Here is a 20,191-nt window from a genome sequence, read left to right on the forward strand (position 1 = left end):
TGACAAACGGAGCTGAGAGAGGGGGCAGAGAGAGGTCGGGGGCTGGGGTGTCAGGGGAGGGGGCCATCTGGACAAGGGATCGTGAGCTGGGGTGCAGGCATTGGTGAAGAACATGTGTGCCGAACCCCACAGACCTGGGTTCGAATTCTGACTCTGCGGTGGTGGGAGGAGGTGAGGGTGGGGAAATACAGCTCCTCCCCCCAGGAAATCAGATTTCGGAAGTTGCAGGTAGCCATGGAGACAGACACTAAACGGAGAGAAACGGAGCAAGATGATTTCACATGCTCAGAGGGATCGGAGATCAATTTTACACTGTCTACTGTTGGAGGACAGTGGTGATCAAGGACCACCTCTCTGAGGCGGTGACTTTTGGGCTGAGGTTTGAATAATAGGATGGAGCCAGCCATGACAAGATCAGGAACAGAGCGGGTGTCTTAGTTAGGTGGAACAGCAAGTGCAAAGGCCCTGAGGCTGGACTGAGCTTAGTGGAAGACAAAGGAAGCCTGTGCGATGGGAAGGGGGCGGGGGTTGGGGAAAGAGATGAGGGCCCCTGGTCGATAGCTTGGGATGGACTAGTAACTCTTACTATGAAGCGGGGCTGGAACTGGCTTTGGTTGGCCTATGGCTCATGGCTACTCAAGGGGATGGAGCCCATTTCTCCTACTGGTTGAGTTTTGAGGTCTGGGTGCCCTGGTCTGTGCCTGCAGTGAGAGCAGCTGTCCATCCTCGCTGAAGGCTGAGCTATGGGGAGTCCCGTCCCAGGGAAACTCCCAATGGAGAGGGCAATGCTTACCCTGAGGGTGGCGTTCAGGCACCTGTGGGAAAGCTCTGGGGTCAGCCATGATGCATCGCACCGTGCATTAGCTTCTTTAGCTCCTCCAACCGCCCTAGGGGGTATGTGAAAATATTACACCCGACTTACAGAGCAGAGAAACTGAGGCCCACAGAGGGAAGGGGTCTTGCCAGGGTTCCACAGTTAGTAAACTTGGGGCCAGGGATGATTCCCCAGCAGAGCACGTGCTCTGGACCACAGCTTCGGGCTTCCTGCGACCGGGACTCCAAATTTTCTGGCTTCACGTCTCAATGTTCTATTTCTTTGGGTGGAAGCCCAGGGCCCATTCAAGGAGGTCCGCAGTGGGTGGGCTGGACAGCCATGACATTGTCTGCTGGTCCCCAGAGGTCCTGCCTCCACTGAACTTGCTGTGTGACCCTGGGCAAATCCCCTCCCCTCTCTGGGCCTTAGTTGCCCCCATCTGTAAAATGAAGGCAGATTGGGATCCCCACCCAGGGCTGCTCCCCCAAGCCCGCTCCCCAAACCTCCTCCTTCCGCAGGTCTGGGAGCAGTGACCCCTACTGCATAGTGAAAGTGGACGACGAAGTGGTGGCCAGGTAAGGAGGGGAGGGCAAAGGGAACAGGGCCAGGGGACGGGGCTCCATCTTGACCTGGGGAGTCCAGGCACAAGAATTCACGTTGAAAAGAGGACCTGGGGGAGGGCAACATTTACCCCAAGGGGGTACTCGCGGACCTGATGGTGGGTGCTTTGTACCCTGGCCATGGGTCCAGACAGAGGGGGCGCCGGCTCCCCTCTCCATCTGGTCCCACCAACTGGCCGACATCTTCCCCCTTCCCCCTTGTCCTGATGATGTCCCTGCTGGCATCCTGGGGCTGACTCAGTGGCGGCCAGATTGTACCTTCCGCAGTGGCCTCCCCGGGGATGGGCATCTCACGCTTGGCTGGGCTGGCTGGTTCCGGGCCTGCTGGGTGCTGCGGGCACCGGGGTGTGTACGTGTGTGTGTGTGTGCGGGGGGGGGGGTGGGCATGCATGTGCGCCCGGCTGGGCCTGCTTGTGGGTGTGTGTCGGGGTGTCGGAGGGCTGGTGTGAATGCCTGCGACCACTGGTGCGTGTCCCTGGGGGTGTGCAGGCTCAGAGGTTCATGTTGTGTACCAGCGTGGGGGGGGTATACGTGTGTGTGCACACGTGGGCTGCCGTGTACATGCACGTGTGCACCAATGCCTGCTTATTTGGGTACACAGGCGCCACTGTGAACACATGTGAGGATGTGAAGATGTTTGGTGTGTGTGAGCGAGTCTCGGGCTGGGGAGACATCGGGCTGTGCTGTGCTGTGCTGGGCTGAAGGACGGCTCTCAGCCCCCGCAGGCCTGAAGGGTGTGGGTGGGCCGGTGGCTGAGGCCTCGGTTCCTATGGAGACAGCAGGATTCAGCATCCTCCTGGCACCAGTTCTGGTCCAGATGGGCCGGGAGCTGGGGGCAGGGAGCCCGTGTGGAGAAGGGTAGCCTGCAGCGCACCAGCCGACCAACCCCCATCATTCTCTCTGTGCTTGTGTTGCCCCTCATCACATTCTGTGACCCCACCCCCAAACCCACAGACTGACTTTCCGTGTGACCCCAGGCTCTCACCCCCTCTGGGCTCTGAGGAGCTTCTCAGCTCGGGGGCTGGGGAGCCTGAGGGGACTTCCAGCCGGGAAGAGGTCAGGGTAGCGGGAAGAGGGTGTTTGGAGAGAAGAGTCCGTCTGATGGTGGGGCCCTGGGCTGTGTGTGTGTGTGTGTGTGTCCACGTTCATACTCTTTGCTGGGGAAGGGTGTGTGGAAGGAAGGAGGAAGACAGTGGCAGGTGTGCAGACCAAATTTTGCAACCGTAAATTTTGGTGTGTCTTCACTGGGCAAAGTAGGTTCTTTTTTCCCCATTGTGTAAAGGGAAGTGCATCTGCAGAGGTGTTGGGGTGAAGATGTATGTGTGTCTGTTTCTGGGTTTGTCTTGGTCCCCGACCCTCCTGGGGTTCCCCTTGCTTACTGAGTGCTCTGGCCTCTGCTGACTTCATGGTCTCCTGGCCCCTCACACATCCCTGCCTCCCAACCACCATCTTCTTGTTCCTCAAACTCACCATTCCTGCCTCAGGGCCTTTGCATGTGCTCGTGCTCTTCCAGCCATGCGGAATACTTGTTCTCATCCTTGCTCCCTGCTTTGCCTGACTAGCTCCTGCAGGAAGCCTTTCCTGACCCCTCCTGTCCTCACCCCAGTGGGCACCACTGAGCTAACCGATTACAGAACTTCTTTCACTGTGTCACAAGGGCTCAGGAGGGAACACCAGTCTGCGGAGCAAGGCTCTGTGGGGGTGGGGACCTTGGCACCTCTTCCTCTGATTCTCCATAGCCCCCAAGACTTGGCACATAGGTCAGGGTGAGCGTTTATGGAGTGAATGAATGAATGGATGGATGGAATTGTGTGTCTTGTCAGTTACTGTATGACAGTGTGATTCTGTGTGTGTATCTCTGCTGCATATCACCCTCTGTATGTGAGTGTGTGTCTGTGGGTCTATGTGTGTCTCCATGTTCGGGCATTTCTTTTCTCTGTGTCTCTGTGTGAATGTTTCTGTTTTCTCTCTGTGCATCTGCACGTGTCTATATGTAGAAACACACAGATATGTGTTTCTAGAAAATTTTGAGGATGCATATGTATATCTGTATATGTGTGAATGTGTCTCTTTGTGTCTCTGGCTTCCTTGGTATATCTGTGAATATTTCTGTTTCAGTGTGTATCCCCATGGGAGTGTGTGGTGTGTGTGTGTGTGTGTGTGTGTGTGTGGTGTGTTTGTGTGTGTGTGTGTGTGTTGAGGTCCCTGGGTGTGTGAGGGTCAGGGTTTGTGTGTGTATTTGTGTGTGTCTCCATGCCTGGATTCTTGAGTGTATGAGTGTGTGTGTTTGTAGCTGTATTTGAGTGTATTTGAGTAGCTCTGGGTGTGTATGTGTCTGGATCCCTGTGTGTGTGTGTTTGTGTCCCCAGGTATCTGCTACCTGTGTGGCCCGAAGGCCCCCAGCCCCCCATGTCCCCTTTTGCAGGACAGCAACCATCTGGCGAAGCCTGAGCCCCTTCTGGGGGGAGGAGTACACAGTGCACCTGCCCCTGGATTTCCACCATCTGGCCTTCTATGTGCTGGACGAGGATACCGTGGGGTGTGTGTGCTGGGGACCCAAGCCTGGGCGTCTGAGGGAAGGCGGGACACCCCAATACACAGTACCCACCCACCCAGCCGTTGACGCCTTGCCTCCACCTCTCCACGGGCAGGGCAGGGGTCGCTAAGTTGGACCCTCATCTGCCTGCCTTTCTGCAGGCACGACGACATCATAGGCAAGATCTCACTGAGCAGGGAGGCCATTACAGCTGACCCCCGAGGTGGGTGAGGGGCACTGGCCCCCAGCCGGGCAGAGGGCAGAGCGGGTGGCAGTTGTAAGGGCGTAGCCAGCAGCACGGGGCAACACAGAGCCTTCAGGGGAAAATTATTTGGGTTGTTGCTTTTGTTTTTCATTTTAATTTAGTTCGTGTATTGAGCGGTTAGCTTATTTACATAGGTCAGTATTCAGAAGATACAATTAGCCGTGAAACTGTCCCTCTTACCCCAGCTACTCCATTCTTTTTTTGTTTTTTGGCCGCACTGCACAGCATGCGGGATCTTAGTTCCCCAACCAGGGATCCAACCCACACCCCCTGCAGTGGAAGCGGGGAGTCTTAACCACTGGACTGCCGGGGAAGTCCCCCCAGCTACTACATTCTCATCCTCAGTGTTGTCAGTTTCTTGTATGTCCTTCTAGGGACATTTTAAATATATGCAAGCAAGTAACAATAGTAATAGCAGCAAACACTTATATAGTGCTTACTGTATGCTGAACACTTTCTAAGTGCTTTACACGTATCAATTCACTTAATTATCGTGATAACCCTAAGAGATAGGTACTCTTGTTATGCCCACTCTATAGGTGAACAAACTGAGGCACAGGGGGTTAAATAACTTGCCCAAGATCACAAAGTTATTAAGTGGGACAGCTGGGATTTGAACCAAGTTGTCTAGTTCCAGAGTCTGTGATCTTAATTTTTATTTATTTATTTATTTTGGCTGTGCTGGGTCTTCGTTTCTGTGCAAGGGCTTTCTCTAGTTGTGGCAAGCGGGGGCCACTCTTCATCACGGTGCGCGGGCCTCTCACTATTGCGGCCTATCTTGTTGCAGAGCGCAGGCTCAGTAGTTGTGGCTCATGGGCCTAGTTGCTCCGCGGCATGTGGGATCCTCCCAGACCAGGGCTCGAACCCGTGTCCCCTGCATTAGCAGGCAGATTCTCAACCACTGTGCCACCAGGGAAGACCCAGAGTCTGTGATCTTACCTCTATACTATATGTGTTTTTATTCTCTGCTTATAGGAATGGTAGCCTATTAAACTCATCTGTTCTGTACCCTGTCTTTTCACTTCACCATGTACCTTGGAGATCTTTCCCTAATGGTGTCCCCAGAGCTTCCGCATTCTTTGATCTTCGTATGACTTCGTGGCGCTCCATTGTGCCACCCAGTGCTGGCTGTGCCATCATTTATTTGTCTGGTCCCCTCGTGATGGACACTTGGGTTGTTGACAGTCTTTTCCTAGTTCAAACAATGCTGCAATGACTAGCCTTGTACAAACGTGACTGCACACATATATGCAAGTTACATCAATCAGCTTGATAAATTCCTAGAGGTGGATTTGCTGGATCAAAGCGTACCCACATTAGCACATTTGATAGTTATTATAGTAATTAAGTTACCCTCCCTGGAGGAGTTAACAGTTTAACCCATCCTGTACCCTTGCCAACAAATACCAAACGCTTGGATCTTGTATCTGATAGGTAAAAAAAAATTGCCTCTTAGCGTGGGTTATTTTGCATTTCTCTATGAGTGAGATTTTTTTTTTTTATTCAAACAGAAAGTCACAGAAATTATAATCATCCTCATCAGTTCACTGAGTCCCATGTAATTAAGTTTTTTTCATCTTGATCTTTTGTTAGCACTTTTATGAATTCATCAGTTTTCCATTAGAGTTCTGAATCTATGAGTGAGATTGAAGACCTTTTTATATATTCAAGAGTCACTTTATTTCCTTTTTTGTCTATTGTCTATTCACATTGTACGTGTATTGTTCACCCACTGAGTTGTTGCCTTTTCTTACTGATTTGTAGGAGCCCTTTACATGTGAGGAAAATGTCATATTAGCTGCAAAATGTTTTTCTCCCTTGTGGCTTATATTTTGACTTTGATTACAATTTTTTCCAGAAGAAAATTTGTTTCTTTTTTTGTAGTCAACAATTTTTTTGGGCTTTTGATTTTCTGTGATACCTAAAAGGCTTTCTCAACCCTAAGATTAAGACAATTATTTTTTACATGATTCTTTCAAGCAACAATTTGTTTCCATTTTTTTTTTTTGCAGTTACGTCTTTCATCTATTTGGAATTTACCCAGATACAAAGTATGGGGTAGGGACTAAACTTTACTATTTTTTGTCTAGATGACTACTACTTGTCTTGACACCATTTATTGAATAATATAATAATATATTTTTTCATTAGTGAGCGTTAGTTGACAGCCTATGTGCCAATCATCATAATCATCACTCCTATTTAATGAGGGCTTATTATGTGCCAGGCACAATGCTAAGTACTTTACATTTAGTCCTCACAACACCAAATGAAGTATGCACCAGAATGATCTCAAATTCACAGCTGATGGGAAGTGAGGCTTGGAGAGGTGGGGTGACTTGTCCCTCCTAGATGTTGCAGAGGTGGGAATTGACACCAGGCTGTGCCTGCCTCCTAAGTCGGTGTTCTTAACCTGTCCACTGAGCTGTCCCCAGTGTGCCTCAAACATCCACCCAAGGAGGTGGAATTAAATTAATGACATATAAGGCTTAACTTCAAGGAACTTATGGACAGATAGAAAAATAAAACACATTTACCCAGAACAGGGAGGAAGAAAAAATCGAAACTGTCTTGTGTCTGTGGGTGCCTTTTATTTTTTAAAACGACTGCAATGTGGGGTGGAGGTATGTGAGGCATCACTGGCATGATAGAGGGCAGTGAGGGCTAGTGTGGTCAAGGAAGACTTCCTGGAGGAAAGGGAATGAGTTAGTTCTTAAAGATGCTTTGGCAAAGATGCTAAGGCACATCTCCATGGATCCTCTTCTAAGGTCAGGTGTAAGCCAGGCCAGATGGAATACTTGATGGGGGTTGATTGGGGAGGAGGCCAGAGTCTGGACTTTCTTCTGGAGACACTAGGGAGTCATCGATGGTCCCTGAGTAAGACAGTGAAGAGATTGGAGCCATAATATCAGAGGATGCACTGACAGAAGAGATTAGATACATTTTCAGAAGGTTTCTGTGCTGCTGTGTGGATATGGGATCACAGTGGGACAGGAGTAGATGTGGGAGATCAATTAGCTATCATTTGCAATAATCAAGTGAGAAAAACTGATGGCATCCTGGACTTGGGGGTAGCGGTGGAGCTAGAGAGGTGAGATGCAACTTACACTTCCAGCAGCATGAGGGAACTAGATCCTCAGAAGGGCCCTCCTGCCACATAACAGTGAGATCCTGAATTAGATGCAATTCCTAATACACTGTTGGAAGGATGTAAAGAAGGAAAAATCCCTCAGCGTTCCTCCCCCCACCTCCTGCAGATCATGAGCTAAAACCTAACGGGGAGTGGTGAGCAACAAGAAAGGAAATCAGGAAGGATTTCCCTGAAAGTAAATGTCAATATCAAACTCACAGTCAACAAACAGACTGAATCTTAGGCTAGGGGGAAGGCAGATATTACTGAATCTGAGAATTCCCCATTAGATTGAGACCCTTAAAAGGTTCCAGAATAAGCAACCACCACTGCCCTCCAGGGATAAGCATCTTCACGTTGAATTTCCCACAGAGTGAGCTCCAACAAGCATGGCTTCACAATCAAAGAACACCACACACTCAAGGAAGTGTGCCATGCCACCATGAGCGAGAGTCAGCAGAGACAATGCCCTCAGATCTAGACCCATAAAGACTTTAGATTTTGTATTTATGATTATAGAAATTTAAAAAATTCAATAAATTAATCACCAGAAAGGGCCAGCAATAACCATGATAAATTAAAGCAATACCTTAAAAAAATAGACTGACTTGGAAAAGAACCAAATCAAACTTTTAGAGATAAAAAGTACAGTTGTTGACACTGAAAACTGAGTGGCTGAGTTCAACAGCAGATCGTTCATTCAGAAAGAAATTATTTAACCTTAGCGCAGAGAAATGAGAAGGAAAGTCTAAAAGAGAAGTTGAAGGCATAGAAAATAACTGAGAAGGTCTAACATTCATTTAATTGGAGTCCTAGAAGCAGAAAATAGAAAAAGCTGGGGAGAGGAAATGATAAAAAACATTGACCACCTGGAATTTTCCAAAACTCAAGGAAGGGCATGAGTCCATAAGCAGGAGAAGCACAACCTGTACTAAGCAGGATAAAAAAAAAAAAAAAAAAATCCTTACCTAGACACATTGTGGGGAAACTGCAGCAAACATCAAAGCCATAGTCCTTAAACTTGGAAAAGATAGACTATTCACACAAGATCAATTATTAGGCTGAAATGACTTCCCAATAACTACAATCAAAGCTGGAAGTCAGTGAACAATATCTCTAAAGTGTTGAGAGAAATGAGAGAGAGGGAGAAGGAGAGAGGGAGAGGTTAAGACTGAGACTAAGATTGACTTGATTGATTCAAGCAGAGAGCCTGAATGAAGGCTCAGAGACAGGAATGTCCAAGTTTTTTTTTGTTTTTTGTTCTGGTACACCGGCCTCTCACTGTTGCGGCCTCTCCCGTTGTGGAGCACAGGCTCCGGATGCACAGGCTCTGGACGCGCAGGCTCAGCGGCCATGGCTCACGGGCCTAGCCACTCCGCGGCATGTGGGATCTTCCCGGACCGGGGCACGAACCCGTGTTCCCTGCATCGGCAGGCGGACTCTCAACCACTGCGCCACCAGGGAAGCCCCCAAGGTTTTTATTGAGGGGGGAGTATATTGGGACTAAATGATGCAGGGCTTTATGTATCAGGATGAAGAGTGTGATAGTACATGGTTAGGGGCATTGGCCCTAGAACTATACTGCCTGTGTTTAAATCCTAGCTCTGCTGTTTACTAGCTGTGGGATCGTGGGCAAAGCTCCTTCCTCGCTGTGCCTCATTTTCCTCATCTGGAAGTAGGGATAATTACAGTACCTACAACAGAAAGCTAACATGAGAGGTCCAAGACTCAATACCTTTTTAATGTTAATTGAATTTTTAAGTTAATGCACTGTCTAGACCACGGTAGGTGCTTAATGAATGTTAGTGCCTGCGCCCTCCAGGAATTGATAGCTGGATCAACCTGAACCATGTGGACCCTGATGCAGAGGTGCAGGGTGAGATCTTCCTGGCCGTGCAGATGCTGGAGGATGTGAGGGGCCGTTGTCTTCGCTGTCACGTGCTCCAGGCCAGGTATGGTCATGGTGGGGGATTGGATGGGGGGATGGTCTGGGAATGAGCAGAAATCCACTGGGTCCTCCTGCCTTGAGACCACCTCTCTCCTGGCACACTTCTGGGCTCACAACCAGGATCCTTGGCAGGCAAACGGTCCAAGCTCACCAGGTGGCAAATTTCTTGGGTTAAAGCACAAACAAAATCTTTGTTGGGGCCCCAGTGACTAGCAACCAAAGGCCAGATACTCAGGATGACCAGACAGAGGAGTGTGGAGGTGTATTAATCAAATTGTAAGTGACAGACACCCAATTCATACTGGCTTAAGCAGATTGGCTTGTATGAATGACAGGTAGCTTCAGGCATGGCTGGATCCAGGTGCTCCAACAGTGACATCAGGACTCTGTAGAAATAGATTCCTTGGATGTCTTTTGTATTAACTTCATCCTCAGACAGTCTCTCCCCCAGGTAGGGGCAAAGATGACCCCAGAAGCCCCAGACTGGCATGCTATCAACTTGGCAGCTCCAATGGAGAAAGAACTTCTGTCTTTCACCATTTCCAACCAATATCCTGGGACTAATTCTTATTGACCCAATCTGGGGTACATGCCTATCACTAAACCAATTACACTGACTCTGACTGGTCAGGTCTGAGTTCCAAGCCCATTCCTGCAGTGGAAGGAGGGATCAACTCACATAAGTCATGTGGACTGGGAGAGAGGGAGGGGTAGGTCCTGTCCCAAAGAAACATAAGAAGGAAGACGGATGCAGGACCAGTAAAACCGACAGGTGAACCTCCAGGGGCAGCAGCTCCTGGGATATTCATCTTCCTTCTTGCCTATTTATCACTCCTCTCTGTTTCTCAGCTCCCCCATTCCTCTATTTCCTTAAATACTTCCACTCCTCTTTTCCCTCCCATCTCCTATCTTGTTTTCTGCCTTTTATTTCAACACCTTACTCCCTCGACCCTTACTTTTAGGCCAGTCCTTGCCAGGTTGGGCTGGATCTCTATTTCTAGTTTGCTCTGTGACCTTAAAGCCCTATCTTGCCCTCTCTGTGCCTCTCCTACAACCTCCAGATTTCTGTCCCCAGCTGGGGCTCCCTGGAGTCTGGATGGAGTAGCAGGCAGGCATAGGACAAACAAAAGGACTCAGTATGGGGCAGGGACACCTCATCTGCTCTGTGCCCATGACCTCCTCCCCAGCCACAAAGCTGTGCAGGATCCTTGCAAGCAGGAGAGAGACTGATTGCAGTCGCTTAGCAACTAGGCTGGCTCCTAGGAAACCAAAGAAGGCTTTGGATGCCGAGCAGGGGTGGGAGAGGAGCAGCGGGAGGAAACAAGCAGCCCCTGGGTGTGTGTGGGGGGGAATGTCCCTGGATTTGGGGGACCTTGGGAAGGAGGGGTGGGAGAGGCTGACTGGGGTGAGCCTTTGAGTTGTCATGGCAACCAGAGGCAGGCGGTCCCTGCTTCATGCCTTTTCTTCGTCCTAGGCACAGTGTGGGCATGAGTGTTTGTTGAGTGAATGAGTGAGCTGAGCACTTACCACCTGCCGGCTGCTATGCTGAGCCCTTTACACATATTGTCACATTTAACCCTTGGCCCTGTGACGTTGGTCTGTTATTACTCCGATTTTCCAGATGGAGAAACTGAGGCTCAGGGAGGTGAAGTAAATTTTCCCAGTGTCACCCAGCCAGTGAATGGGAGAGTCAGGTTTTGAACCCTGGCATCTGGCATCTGGTCTCCCATCCAGGGGCTCCAGGGAAACTGAGGCTCCCTTCCCCCTCCTCACTGCACCTTCACCTGCTGCTTTGTGATGTTCCACTTGACCTTTCGGTGCCTCAGTTTCCTTCCCTAGAAGATAGGGGCATAGTAGTGTGTCCTCGTAGGGTAGCATTAGTCAATAGGAAGATACTAGGGGCATAGTAATGTGTCCTTGTAGGGTAGCATTAGTCAATAGGAAGATACTAGGGGCATAGTAGTGTGTCCTCGTAGGGTAGCATTAGTCCATAGGGAGATACTAGGGGCATAGTAGTGTGTCCTCGTAGGGTAGCATTAGTCAATAGGAAGATACTAGGGGCATAGTAGTGTGTCCTCGTAGGGTAGCATTAGTCAATAAGAAGATACTAGGGGCATAGTAGTGTGTCCTCGTAGGGTAGCATTAGTCAATAGGGAGATACTAGGGGCATAGTAGTGTGTCCTCGTAGGGTAGCATTAGTCAATAGGGAGATACTAGGGGCATAGTAGTGTGTCCTCGTAGGGTAGCATTAGTCAATAGGAAGATACTGGGCTTGGATGGCTCTGGTGAGGGATGCTCCTCACTGGATCCCTACAATGGGGTAGTTCGTTGCCTTGGAAACCAGCAGCCTTTGAATGGTCTACCCTGAACCCCCTTTCCAAGGTCCAGCTTGGGTCTTGCTCCTCAAGGGTCCTGTGACCCCCCCACCCCTTACTTCATCTGTTCCCAGGGACCTGGCCCCCCGAGACATCTCCGGCGCATCTGACCCATTTGCACGTGTGTTTTGGGGCAGCCAGAGCTTGGAGACTTCGGTAAGTGGTGTAGCGGAGCCGGGAGAGTGGGGCATCAGGTGACCTTGGGAAAGCCACTTAACCTCTCTGAAGCTCAGTTTTACCATCTGTAAAATGGGGACAGTGGTCCCATTAGCTCTCTCTCTCACTCCCTCCTTTCCCAGACCATCAAGAAGACTCGCTTCCCACACTGGGATGAGGTGCTGGAGCTGCGGGAGATGCCAGGTCCCCCATCCCCGCTGCGGGTGGAGCTCTGGGACTGGGACATGGTTGGCAAGAATGACTTCTTGGGCATGGTGAGCACGCCCCCCCCCCAACACCCCCCTCCCCTGACACCTTCCATGGCTTCCCATTGCCTCCAAGGGGGAAGGGGGAGATGGGCTGGGCATCTTCGGGCTTGCTTGGAAGGGTAGATGTGAAGCCTGCCTCATCAGGTCCCCTGGCCAGGCCTGGGTGATGGAGTGCCATTGTTCCATTGGTGCAGGAACCTGTCCAAGGTCACAGGGTGGGCCCAGATTCTTATTCTGGGATGAGAGTACCCAGGATGACTGTGTGCTAGCCCTGTGCTAAGTGCTTCTCCAGCATCGCCTCATTGGCCATCATCACCTGATGGCCACTGTTAAGAGGCTAGGACCATTGTTGTCCCCGTTTTACAGATGGGAAAACGAAGGTTCAGAGAGGTTAAGTAAGTGGCTTTCCCAAGGTCATATGATTAAGAAATGGCAGAGTCAAGATTTGAGTTCAGGTCTCTCTGATTCCAGAATCTAAGTCTAACCCTTACTCCTGGAAGCACTGGGCTCAAGGTCTTTCTCTTGGAACCTCAGTCTTCCCATCTGTAAAATGCGTGTGATTTTTCTTGCCTCTCAGTAGTAGTGGATGTATACTCAGACTTGACAGTTTTTGGGTTTTTTTTCAGCCGCACTGCGTAATCAGGGGTTGAACCTGGGCTGCGGCAGTGAAAACACTAAATCCTAACCACTAGGCCACCAGGGAACTCCAAAGGCTGACAGTTTTTTAAAAGGAGGCAATATTAGAGCAAATAAGAGGAAGACTTGGTTATGCACTCCTGGTGGGACTATAAAATGGTGCAGCGGCTTTGGAAAACGGTCTGGCAATTCCTCAAATGATTAAAGATAGAGTTACCACATGACCCAGCCGTTCTACTCCTAGGTGTGTACCAAAGAGAAATGAAAATTTATATCCGCACCAAAAAGGTTACATTAATGTTCATAGCAGCATCGTTCATAATAACCAAAAGTAGAAACAGCCCAAATGTCTATCAACAGATGAACGAATAAACAAAATGTATATCCACACAATGGAATATTATTCAGCCATAAAAAGGAACAAAGTACTGACACATGCTACAACGTGGATGAACTTTGAAAACACAATGCTAAGTGAAAGAAGCCTGTCCCAAACCTCCCACATCTTATATGATTTAATGTATATGAGATGTCTAATACGAGCGAATCTATAGAGACATAAAGTAGATAAGTCGTTGCCAGGGGCTGGGGGATGGGGAGTGATTGCTAATGGGTATAGGCCTTTTTTTGGTGGGGGAACTGATAGAAAATGGCCTGAAATTAGTGGTGATGGTCACACAACTCTGTGAATATACTAAAAACCACTGAATTACACGCTTTAAATCAGTGAATTGTATGGGATGTGAATTATATCTCTGTAAAGTTGTTATTTAAAAAGAGAGGGAGGTGGGGCTTGCGGGCCTTCTGGACTGTCTTTATTATTTATTTAGTTACCTTTGGCCGCGCCACTGGACCACCAGGGAATTCCCTTTATGCCTTTTGATAGATGCAAGTTTCGTCCCTAAACAGAGCTGAAAATACACTCAGTCCAGACATGCTGTCTCTAGCAGCTGTGTAACCTCGGGCAAGTCACTCCACTTCTCTGAACCTCAGTTTCCTCAACTGTAAATTAAGTGTCCCCTGGAGGCCCTCAGGATACGGTATGGGAGGAGGAGGTAGCCCTTGGCGGGCTTTGCCGCCCCTCCTTGGGTGGGCAGCCCGACCTCTTCTTCCAGGGCTGGGTGGGGCAGAGCTCTGCTGAGGGTCTGTGTGTCCCCCCCACAGGTGGAGTTCCCCCCACAGGTCCTACAGCAGAATCCGCCCAATGGCTGGTTCCACCTCCTGCCCTTTCCCAGAGCGGAGGAGGATTCTGGGTAAACGTGGGTGCAGAGGGAGGAGGCTGGGCTGGAACCATGTTGGGTACCACCTTCAGCTTGTATTATTACAGTATTTATACCGGTTGATATCTGTCCACACCTGTTTATACTGGCCACACCTGCCCACACCTGTCCACACCTGTCTTGTTTTACAAATATCTATGCTCTTTACCTGTACTCACACCTGACTATCTTGGCTCACCGCGCTGGCCCATACATACTTACGTTCCTTCACCTGTGACCTGGCCCTGGCCAGGGGGAGCCTGGGTGCTCTTCGGCTGAAGGTGCGCCTGACCGAGGACCGCGTCCTGCCCTCCCAGTACTACCAGCCACTCAGGGAGTTGCTCATGGAGTCTGTGCTGGGGCCGGCAGAGGTGGGTGCATCACTGCGGGTGGGCAGGGATCTGGATCATGGCCTCCCCTTGCTTCAGGGATGTCTAGCTGGGCTTTTCTGCTTTGGGGTCCCAGGGCCCCAGGCCACCTCTCCTGCCTCCTGTCCTTGTGCAGGAAGATGCTGCCAGCCCCCTGGCTGTCCTGGAGGAGCTGACCTCGGGGGACTGCCGCCAGGAGCTTGCCACCAAGCTGGTGAAGCTCTTTCTTGGCCAGGGCCTGGCTGGGCCCTTTCTGGACTATCTCACCCGGCGTGAGGTGGCACGGACCAGTGAGTTGCCTGCATGACCCTCATGCATCACTCCCCAAGGATGAGTCTGCAGCGTGTCTCTGGGAGAGAAATGGGGGGGCCTCAGGCAGAGGGCAGGGGCTGCTGTGTCTGTATGTGCCGGAGGTGGCACGGGCTGTGCACTCCCAGTCAGCTGGGAGCATGGTTCTGGGTTCAGGCCCTGGTTTTGCTACTCATGAGCTGTGTGACCCTAGGCAGCTCACTTAACCACTCTGGGCCTTTGTACTGTGAACGGAGTTGACGTTGCAAATCTCCTCAATTCCTGAGGCTGGAAGAATCATGACCCCCACCTTGGGTGGGTGGGGTGAGGTGGATTCAGCCACCCAAATCCCAGCAAACACTTCCCTCTGTCCTCCCAGCTGACCCCAACACCCTCTTCCGTTCTAACTCCCTGGCATCCAAGTCAATGGAACAGTTTCTGAAGGTGAGTTGGTGAAGGCCTAGGGGGGCCCGGCAGCAGCTTCCTCAAGGGAACTCCCTTCCCAGTGCTTACTCGGACCCCAGAGCTTGGCCAGCCTCAGGTAGCACGGGGTGGCTGAGCTGCGGTGCTGGTGGCTGGTGGCTGGCCTAGCCCTGAGTTGCACCCCAACCCCAGCCCTTGGGCAGGCCCCCGCCTCGCTCTGAACCTCTCCCTGCGTGGTCCCCCGACCCTCGCTCACGGGCACACCCTGGCCTCGCCCTCAGCCCCGCCCCGTGTGGTGCCCCCCTGCCCCCAGCTCGTGGGCATGCCCTACCTGCACGAGGTCCTGAGGCCGGTGATTAACCGCGTCTTCGAGGAGAAGAAGTACATGGAGCTGGACCCGTGCAAGATGGACCTGGGCCGCACCAGGTGAGCCAAGCCTGAGGGGTGAACCGTCCACGGGCCCCTTGTCTGCCTGCAGCCTTGTCAGGCCGGTTCTCTGCCGACTGCCCCCCACCCCTCCCTCCAGCACGACTGCTCAGGAGCCCCGCATTCTACCTCAAAGCCTCCCCTGCAAGCGCCCAGCCCCTCAGACGGTGTCGTGCAGTGGTTATGGGCAGGACTCTGAGACATGAGCTCCCGGGGTCCAAATCCCAGCTCTGCCACACCTGCTGGGCAAGTTACTTAAACCCCCGTGAATACCTACCTGATGGATTGTCATGAGAATTAACTGAGTTATATACACAAAGCCCAGCATTAACTAATACTCCATAAGTACTAGTTATTTCTGTTATCGTGGTGGTGGTGGCTGAGGCCCTTGGGGGAGGGCCCCGCGTGGGTCTGTGAGCAGAGGTAGCATCCTGCAGCGCTTGATGACATGGGGTTAGGGAGCAGGGCAGTGACGGGGTCGGAGGAGTCAGTTCATGCCTCCCTGGGCTCTTCCTTTCTTTTTTTGTTTTGGCCGTGCCGTGCAGCATATGGGATCTTAGTTCCCGACCAGGGATCGAACCCGCGCCCCCTGCAGTGCAAGTGCAGAGTCTTAACCAGTGGACCGCCAGGGAAGCCCATGGGCTCCTCCTTTCTTGCCAGGACTTTCCTCCTCCAGCTAGGGTGGGCGGGCTTGTTCCTGCCAAGCCATCCGAGCCGGTTGCTGGGCAGTCCATTGGGGACCATGGTGGAGGCAGGAGAGGGTCTTTCCTTCACTCTGGGCCTTGCCCAGCAAGTGCTGCCCTCACCTTCCGACCACCCCGGAGGCAGGTATTAGGACCCTTTTTACAGATGAGGAAACTGAGGCTCAGAGAGGGGAGGTCACCTGCCTAAGCTTGCACAGTTGGGAAGTCGCAAAGTGGGGATTTGAATCCAGGCCCTGAGCAGAAGGGCAGAGTCCATCTGTGAAACCCCTAGGCCAGGGCTTTTCCCAGCACCCCTGGCAAGGATGGTGGGAGTCAGTGGGCGCCCGCAGGGAGCTGGAGCATCCAGGAAACTGGGCAGACTCTGGAACCGGCAGTCTTGAGTTATAATCTCTGTTCTGCCACCTATTTGCAAGGGGACCTCTCTGAGCCTCAGTTTCCTCATCTGTTAAATGGGAACAATCAGCCTACTTAATCTAACATTGGGTTGCCATTAGGATTAAATGATTCAATGCCAGAGACAATTAGTTCAGGGCTTAGCTTGTTGGGTCCAGGGCACAGTGGGGCTGAGAACCCCCAGCCTGGCTTCCATGGAATTCACAATCTGAGGGTAGGCAAGACAGACCCTAAACCTGCATGGGGACAGGAAGGAAGGGAGCAAGATCATTGCAGGTAGAAAAGTGCTATTCCATCATCTAGTCAACGAAACAATTGTTAAGCACCTACTATGTGCCAGGCACTGGGCTGAAAGCTGAGTTCGTAGCAGGGAGAAAATGGACACAAGTCCCTCTTCTCGGGGGAGACAGATAATAAACTAAAGAAGAAGGCTATTGCAGGCGATCAGTGGAAAGGAGGGAGATAAAGTGAGGGAGGGTCCTGGCAAGAGCCAGGAGCAGGGGAGGGGCTTGCGATATTCCGTAGGGTGTCACAGGGACAGCCTCCCAGAGAAGGGGACATGGAAGCAAAGACTTGGAGGAGTTGAGGGAGGGAGTCGTGCACAGATCTGCTGGAAGAGTGTTCCAGGCAAGGGGAACCGCAAGTGCAAAGGCCCTGGGGCAGGAGTGTGTGTCTGGCAGGTCCATGCTGAAAATGCACTGAACCAGGGTCCGTGATGATGAGCAGTGGGGGAGGGATGGCCTCTTTGAGGAGGTGATTCCCAGCAGGGGGATCAGCAGGTACAAAGGCCCCAAGACAGAAATAAGCTCCGTGTGTTGAAGCAGCAGCAGTGGATGGTAGGAGGGGAGGCCATGGAGATGGGATGGGAAGGTGGGTGCTCTCTGAGCTCAGTTGGGGCCCATGGAGGGTTTTGAGCAGGCAGATGCCAGGCTCTGAGGCGGAGCCCTCCACTTGCTCCCCCAGGAGAATCTCCTTCAAGGGTGCGCCCTCCGAGGAGCACGTGCGGGAGGTCAGCCTGGGACTGCTGACGGGCTACCTGGGGCCCATCGTGGATACCATTGTGGGCTCCGTGGGGCGCTGCCCGCCCGCCATCCGTCTCACCTTCAAGCAGCTGCGCCAGTGCGTGGAGGAGCGCTTTCCCCAGGCAGAGCACAAGGTGGGCCAGGCACTCCCATTGGGCAGATGGGGAGACTGAGGCTGGGGAGGGGCAGTAGCTTGTCTAGGGTCACAGGGAGAGGAAGGGCAGGGGCGGGACAAAACCTGGGCTGCCTACGCTGACGTGCTGTGTGTCTTGGCAGAAGCGGGGACAGTGTTCTGATAGGATCTGGGACCCAGGGGTGACGATGATGATGATCGTGATGATGATAATAATAGCAGTTAACACTATATATAGCCCTTTCTAGGAGTCAGACCTTGTTTTACATATTTATTACCTCGTCTAGTCTTCGCTTCCACCCTACAAGCCGGGTGCCAGTATTATTCCATTTTACAGAGGAGGAAACTGAGGCCCAGAGAGGTTAAGTTACACAGCTAGGAGGGGGTAGTGGTGGGATAGGCACCCACCCAGGCAGACTCCTGAACCTGTGCTCATAACCACCAAATAATACAGTCTGGCGCAAAGCAAGTGCTTCTTAAATTCCAGCTATTAGAGAGACAGAGAGACAGAGATGGCTGGCACACAGGACTCAGTAGCAGACACCTAAAATAAAGTCTAAAAAGAAATCCCTGCACATGCTAGTGCTTTTCTAATACTGATACAAAAGTTGAACTCTAGGTGCTGTAGGGTTCAGGCAGGTGAGGTAAATGAACAGAGCAGTCAAGGTGTTGGACAGTAGGGAGTGGTAGGGACTGTGGCAAACTGGAGCTCCCACAGCTTGTCTTAAAGGGGCAGATCCAGACAATCAATTATTGCCATGTAGGAATGGGGACCCAATATTGCCTGATCTTCAGAGTTTTTTTGTTTTTTAATCCAACAGTCTGGATTTTATGTGTGGAATCTTATTTTTTAAATTTTGGCACTAGTTTACCTAACAACAATAACACAACAATAATACTTTGAGCCAATCATTACACGTTTGCAGCTGGACTGGCCTGTGGGTTGCCAGTTTGAGACCCCCAGGTTTAATGCTCAGCATGCCTTCCGAGGTGGCAGTCACGGTCCTTGCTTACAAATGACACCGAGTGAGGCTAGGTCTTACACAGCACTGACATAATAGAAATGCAGACAGGGGTTCGCTTTGCAGAAAGGTCTAGGACCCGCTAAATGTTGGAGATGTAATGGCCGAACTCCTAGAGCCTGGGTTAAGAGGTCCTGATTTATGCCACACCTCTCCCCACGTACAGATGGGGAAACCGAGGCCCAGAGAGGTGAGGCACCTTGGCCAAGAGTCGTGGACTCAAGGCTAGGCCTCCAGACTCGCAGTGGGAACCTCTTCCTTCTTCCCTCATCCCCGCCTGCGGATTGAGCTCTGGGCCTCCAAACTGGGACATGGGGGATTTACCCCACAGCTGCAGGGCTCTTGCCTGGGTTGCCAGTGGAGGTGCTAAGTGGGACACAGCCAAGGCAGGGAGGAAGGGAGGGAAGCGGGAGGCCAGCGCCCCAGACAGCCTGGCCCTTGTGGGAGGAACCAAGATCAATGACACCCAAGTGTCCCCCAGTTTTCAGCCTCCATGGTAGGCAGAGGCCACGGGCAGGGAGCAGGGACTTCCTCAGGCCCACGAGGATGGGTGGGGTCGCAGGAACCCAAGGGAGCCCCTTTCTTTGCCGCTCTGATACTTGTTCCTCCTTCTTAAGAAAGGAGGAAGTTGATGAGCTGATATCAAAGGCTAAAATTACCCTGGAACATGGTGGGCTGGGGGGGCAGCCTTGGGGGCAGTTCAGGGTTCCAGATGAGTGGGACCTCCACCCTCACCTCTGGGCAGCTCCAGGTGCCCAGCTCCTGTCAGGGCTCACTGTCAACGCAGAGATGCCCCCGGGAAGTTGGCACACACCCAGAGAGGGTATTGTCTTATGTGTGAATACAACCCCTAAATAAACACTGCAGCACATTCTCGGGCTAAATATAGCTTGGTGAGTGTGAGGGGTAGGTGAGGAGCCCCCTGGGGGGAGCTTGCACCCAGGATAGAGAGACACCTTCTCCCCAAGTCCCCTCTGCTGGAGCTGGGGGCGCCAGCCTTACGTGCATGCAGGTGGGCCAGGCCTGGGTCTCACACAGAGGGGCGCCGTGCTTTACAGTTTGCAGGGGGCAGAGGCTGGGGCTGGGGGATGTGCAAGGGAGCCAGCTGAACTGGGTTCACTACTGAGCCTCAGTTTCCTCATCTGGAAAACAGAGATAATAGTATCTACCCCCATGGGATTGCTTTAGGAGTAAAGGTGACAGTTCAGGCTTAGTTTTTGACACTCCGTAGCTAGTGTTGAATGCAGGAGAGTGTGGTGAAGAGCAGAGTTCAAATCCTGCCTGGGTTCAAATCCTGGCTCTGCCACTTATAGCTGTGTGGCCTTGGGCAAGTCACCTGACACCTCTGAGCCTCTGGTTCCTCAGCTGTAAACTGGGAATAATGATGATGCCGTTTTCATAGGG

General features: G+C 51.7%; 1 protein-coding gene across 14 annotated transcripts in view; it reads left to right on the forward strand.

Moving 5' to 3' along the window:
* RASAL1 (RAS protein activator like 1) overlaps positions 1–20,191 on the forward strand; it is a 32,965-nt gene that overhangs the window by 5,868 nt on the left and 6,906 nt on the right. For 10 of the 14 annotated variants that reach the window (XR_004477802.2, XR_007471575.1, XR_007471577.1 and 7 more), the window contains 12 exons: positions 1,333–1,389; positions 3,860–3,973; positions 4,132–4,193; positions 9,188–9,317; positions 11,763–11,844; positions 11,988–12,119; positions 13,914–14,002; positions 14,262–14,379; positions 14,513–14,666; positions 15,044–15,108; positions 15,401–15,513; positions 17,574–17,766. Coding sequence is in view for 8 of the 14 variants with exons in the window: in XM_049697680.1 (XP_049553637.1) it covers positions 1,333–1,389; positions 3,860–3,973; positions 4,132–4,193; positions 9,188–9,317; positions 11,763–11,844; positions 11,988–12,119; positions 13,914–14,002; positions 14,262–14,379; positions 14,513–14,666; positions 15,044–15,108; positions 15,401–15,513; positions 17,574–17,766 (1,309 nt within the window). In the remaining 6 variants the exon portion in view is untranslated. Of the gene's footprint in view, positions 1–1,332; positions 1,390–3,859; positions 3,974–4,131; positions 4,194–9,187; positions 9,318–11,762; positions 11,845–11,987; positions 12,120–13,913; positions 14,003–14,261; positions 14,380–14,512; positions 14,667–15,043; positions 15,109–15,400; positions 15,514–17,573; positions 17,767–20,191 lie in introns of those variants that run through there. The other 4 variants (XM_049697683.1, XM_049697681.1, XM_049697684.1 and 1 more) reach the window with 4 other exon arrangements.

The sequence above is a fragment of the Orcinus orca genome, chromosome 15, assembly GCF_937001465.1.
Source record: "Orcinus orca chromosome 15, mOrcOrc1.1, whole genome shotgun sequence".
Taxonomy (NCBI): Eukaryota; Metazoa; Chordata; class Mammalia; order Artiodactyla; family Delphinidae; genus Orcinus; species Orcinus orca.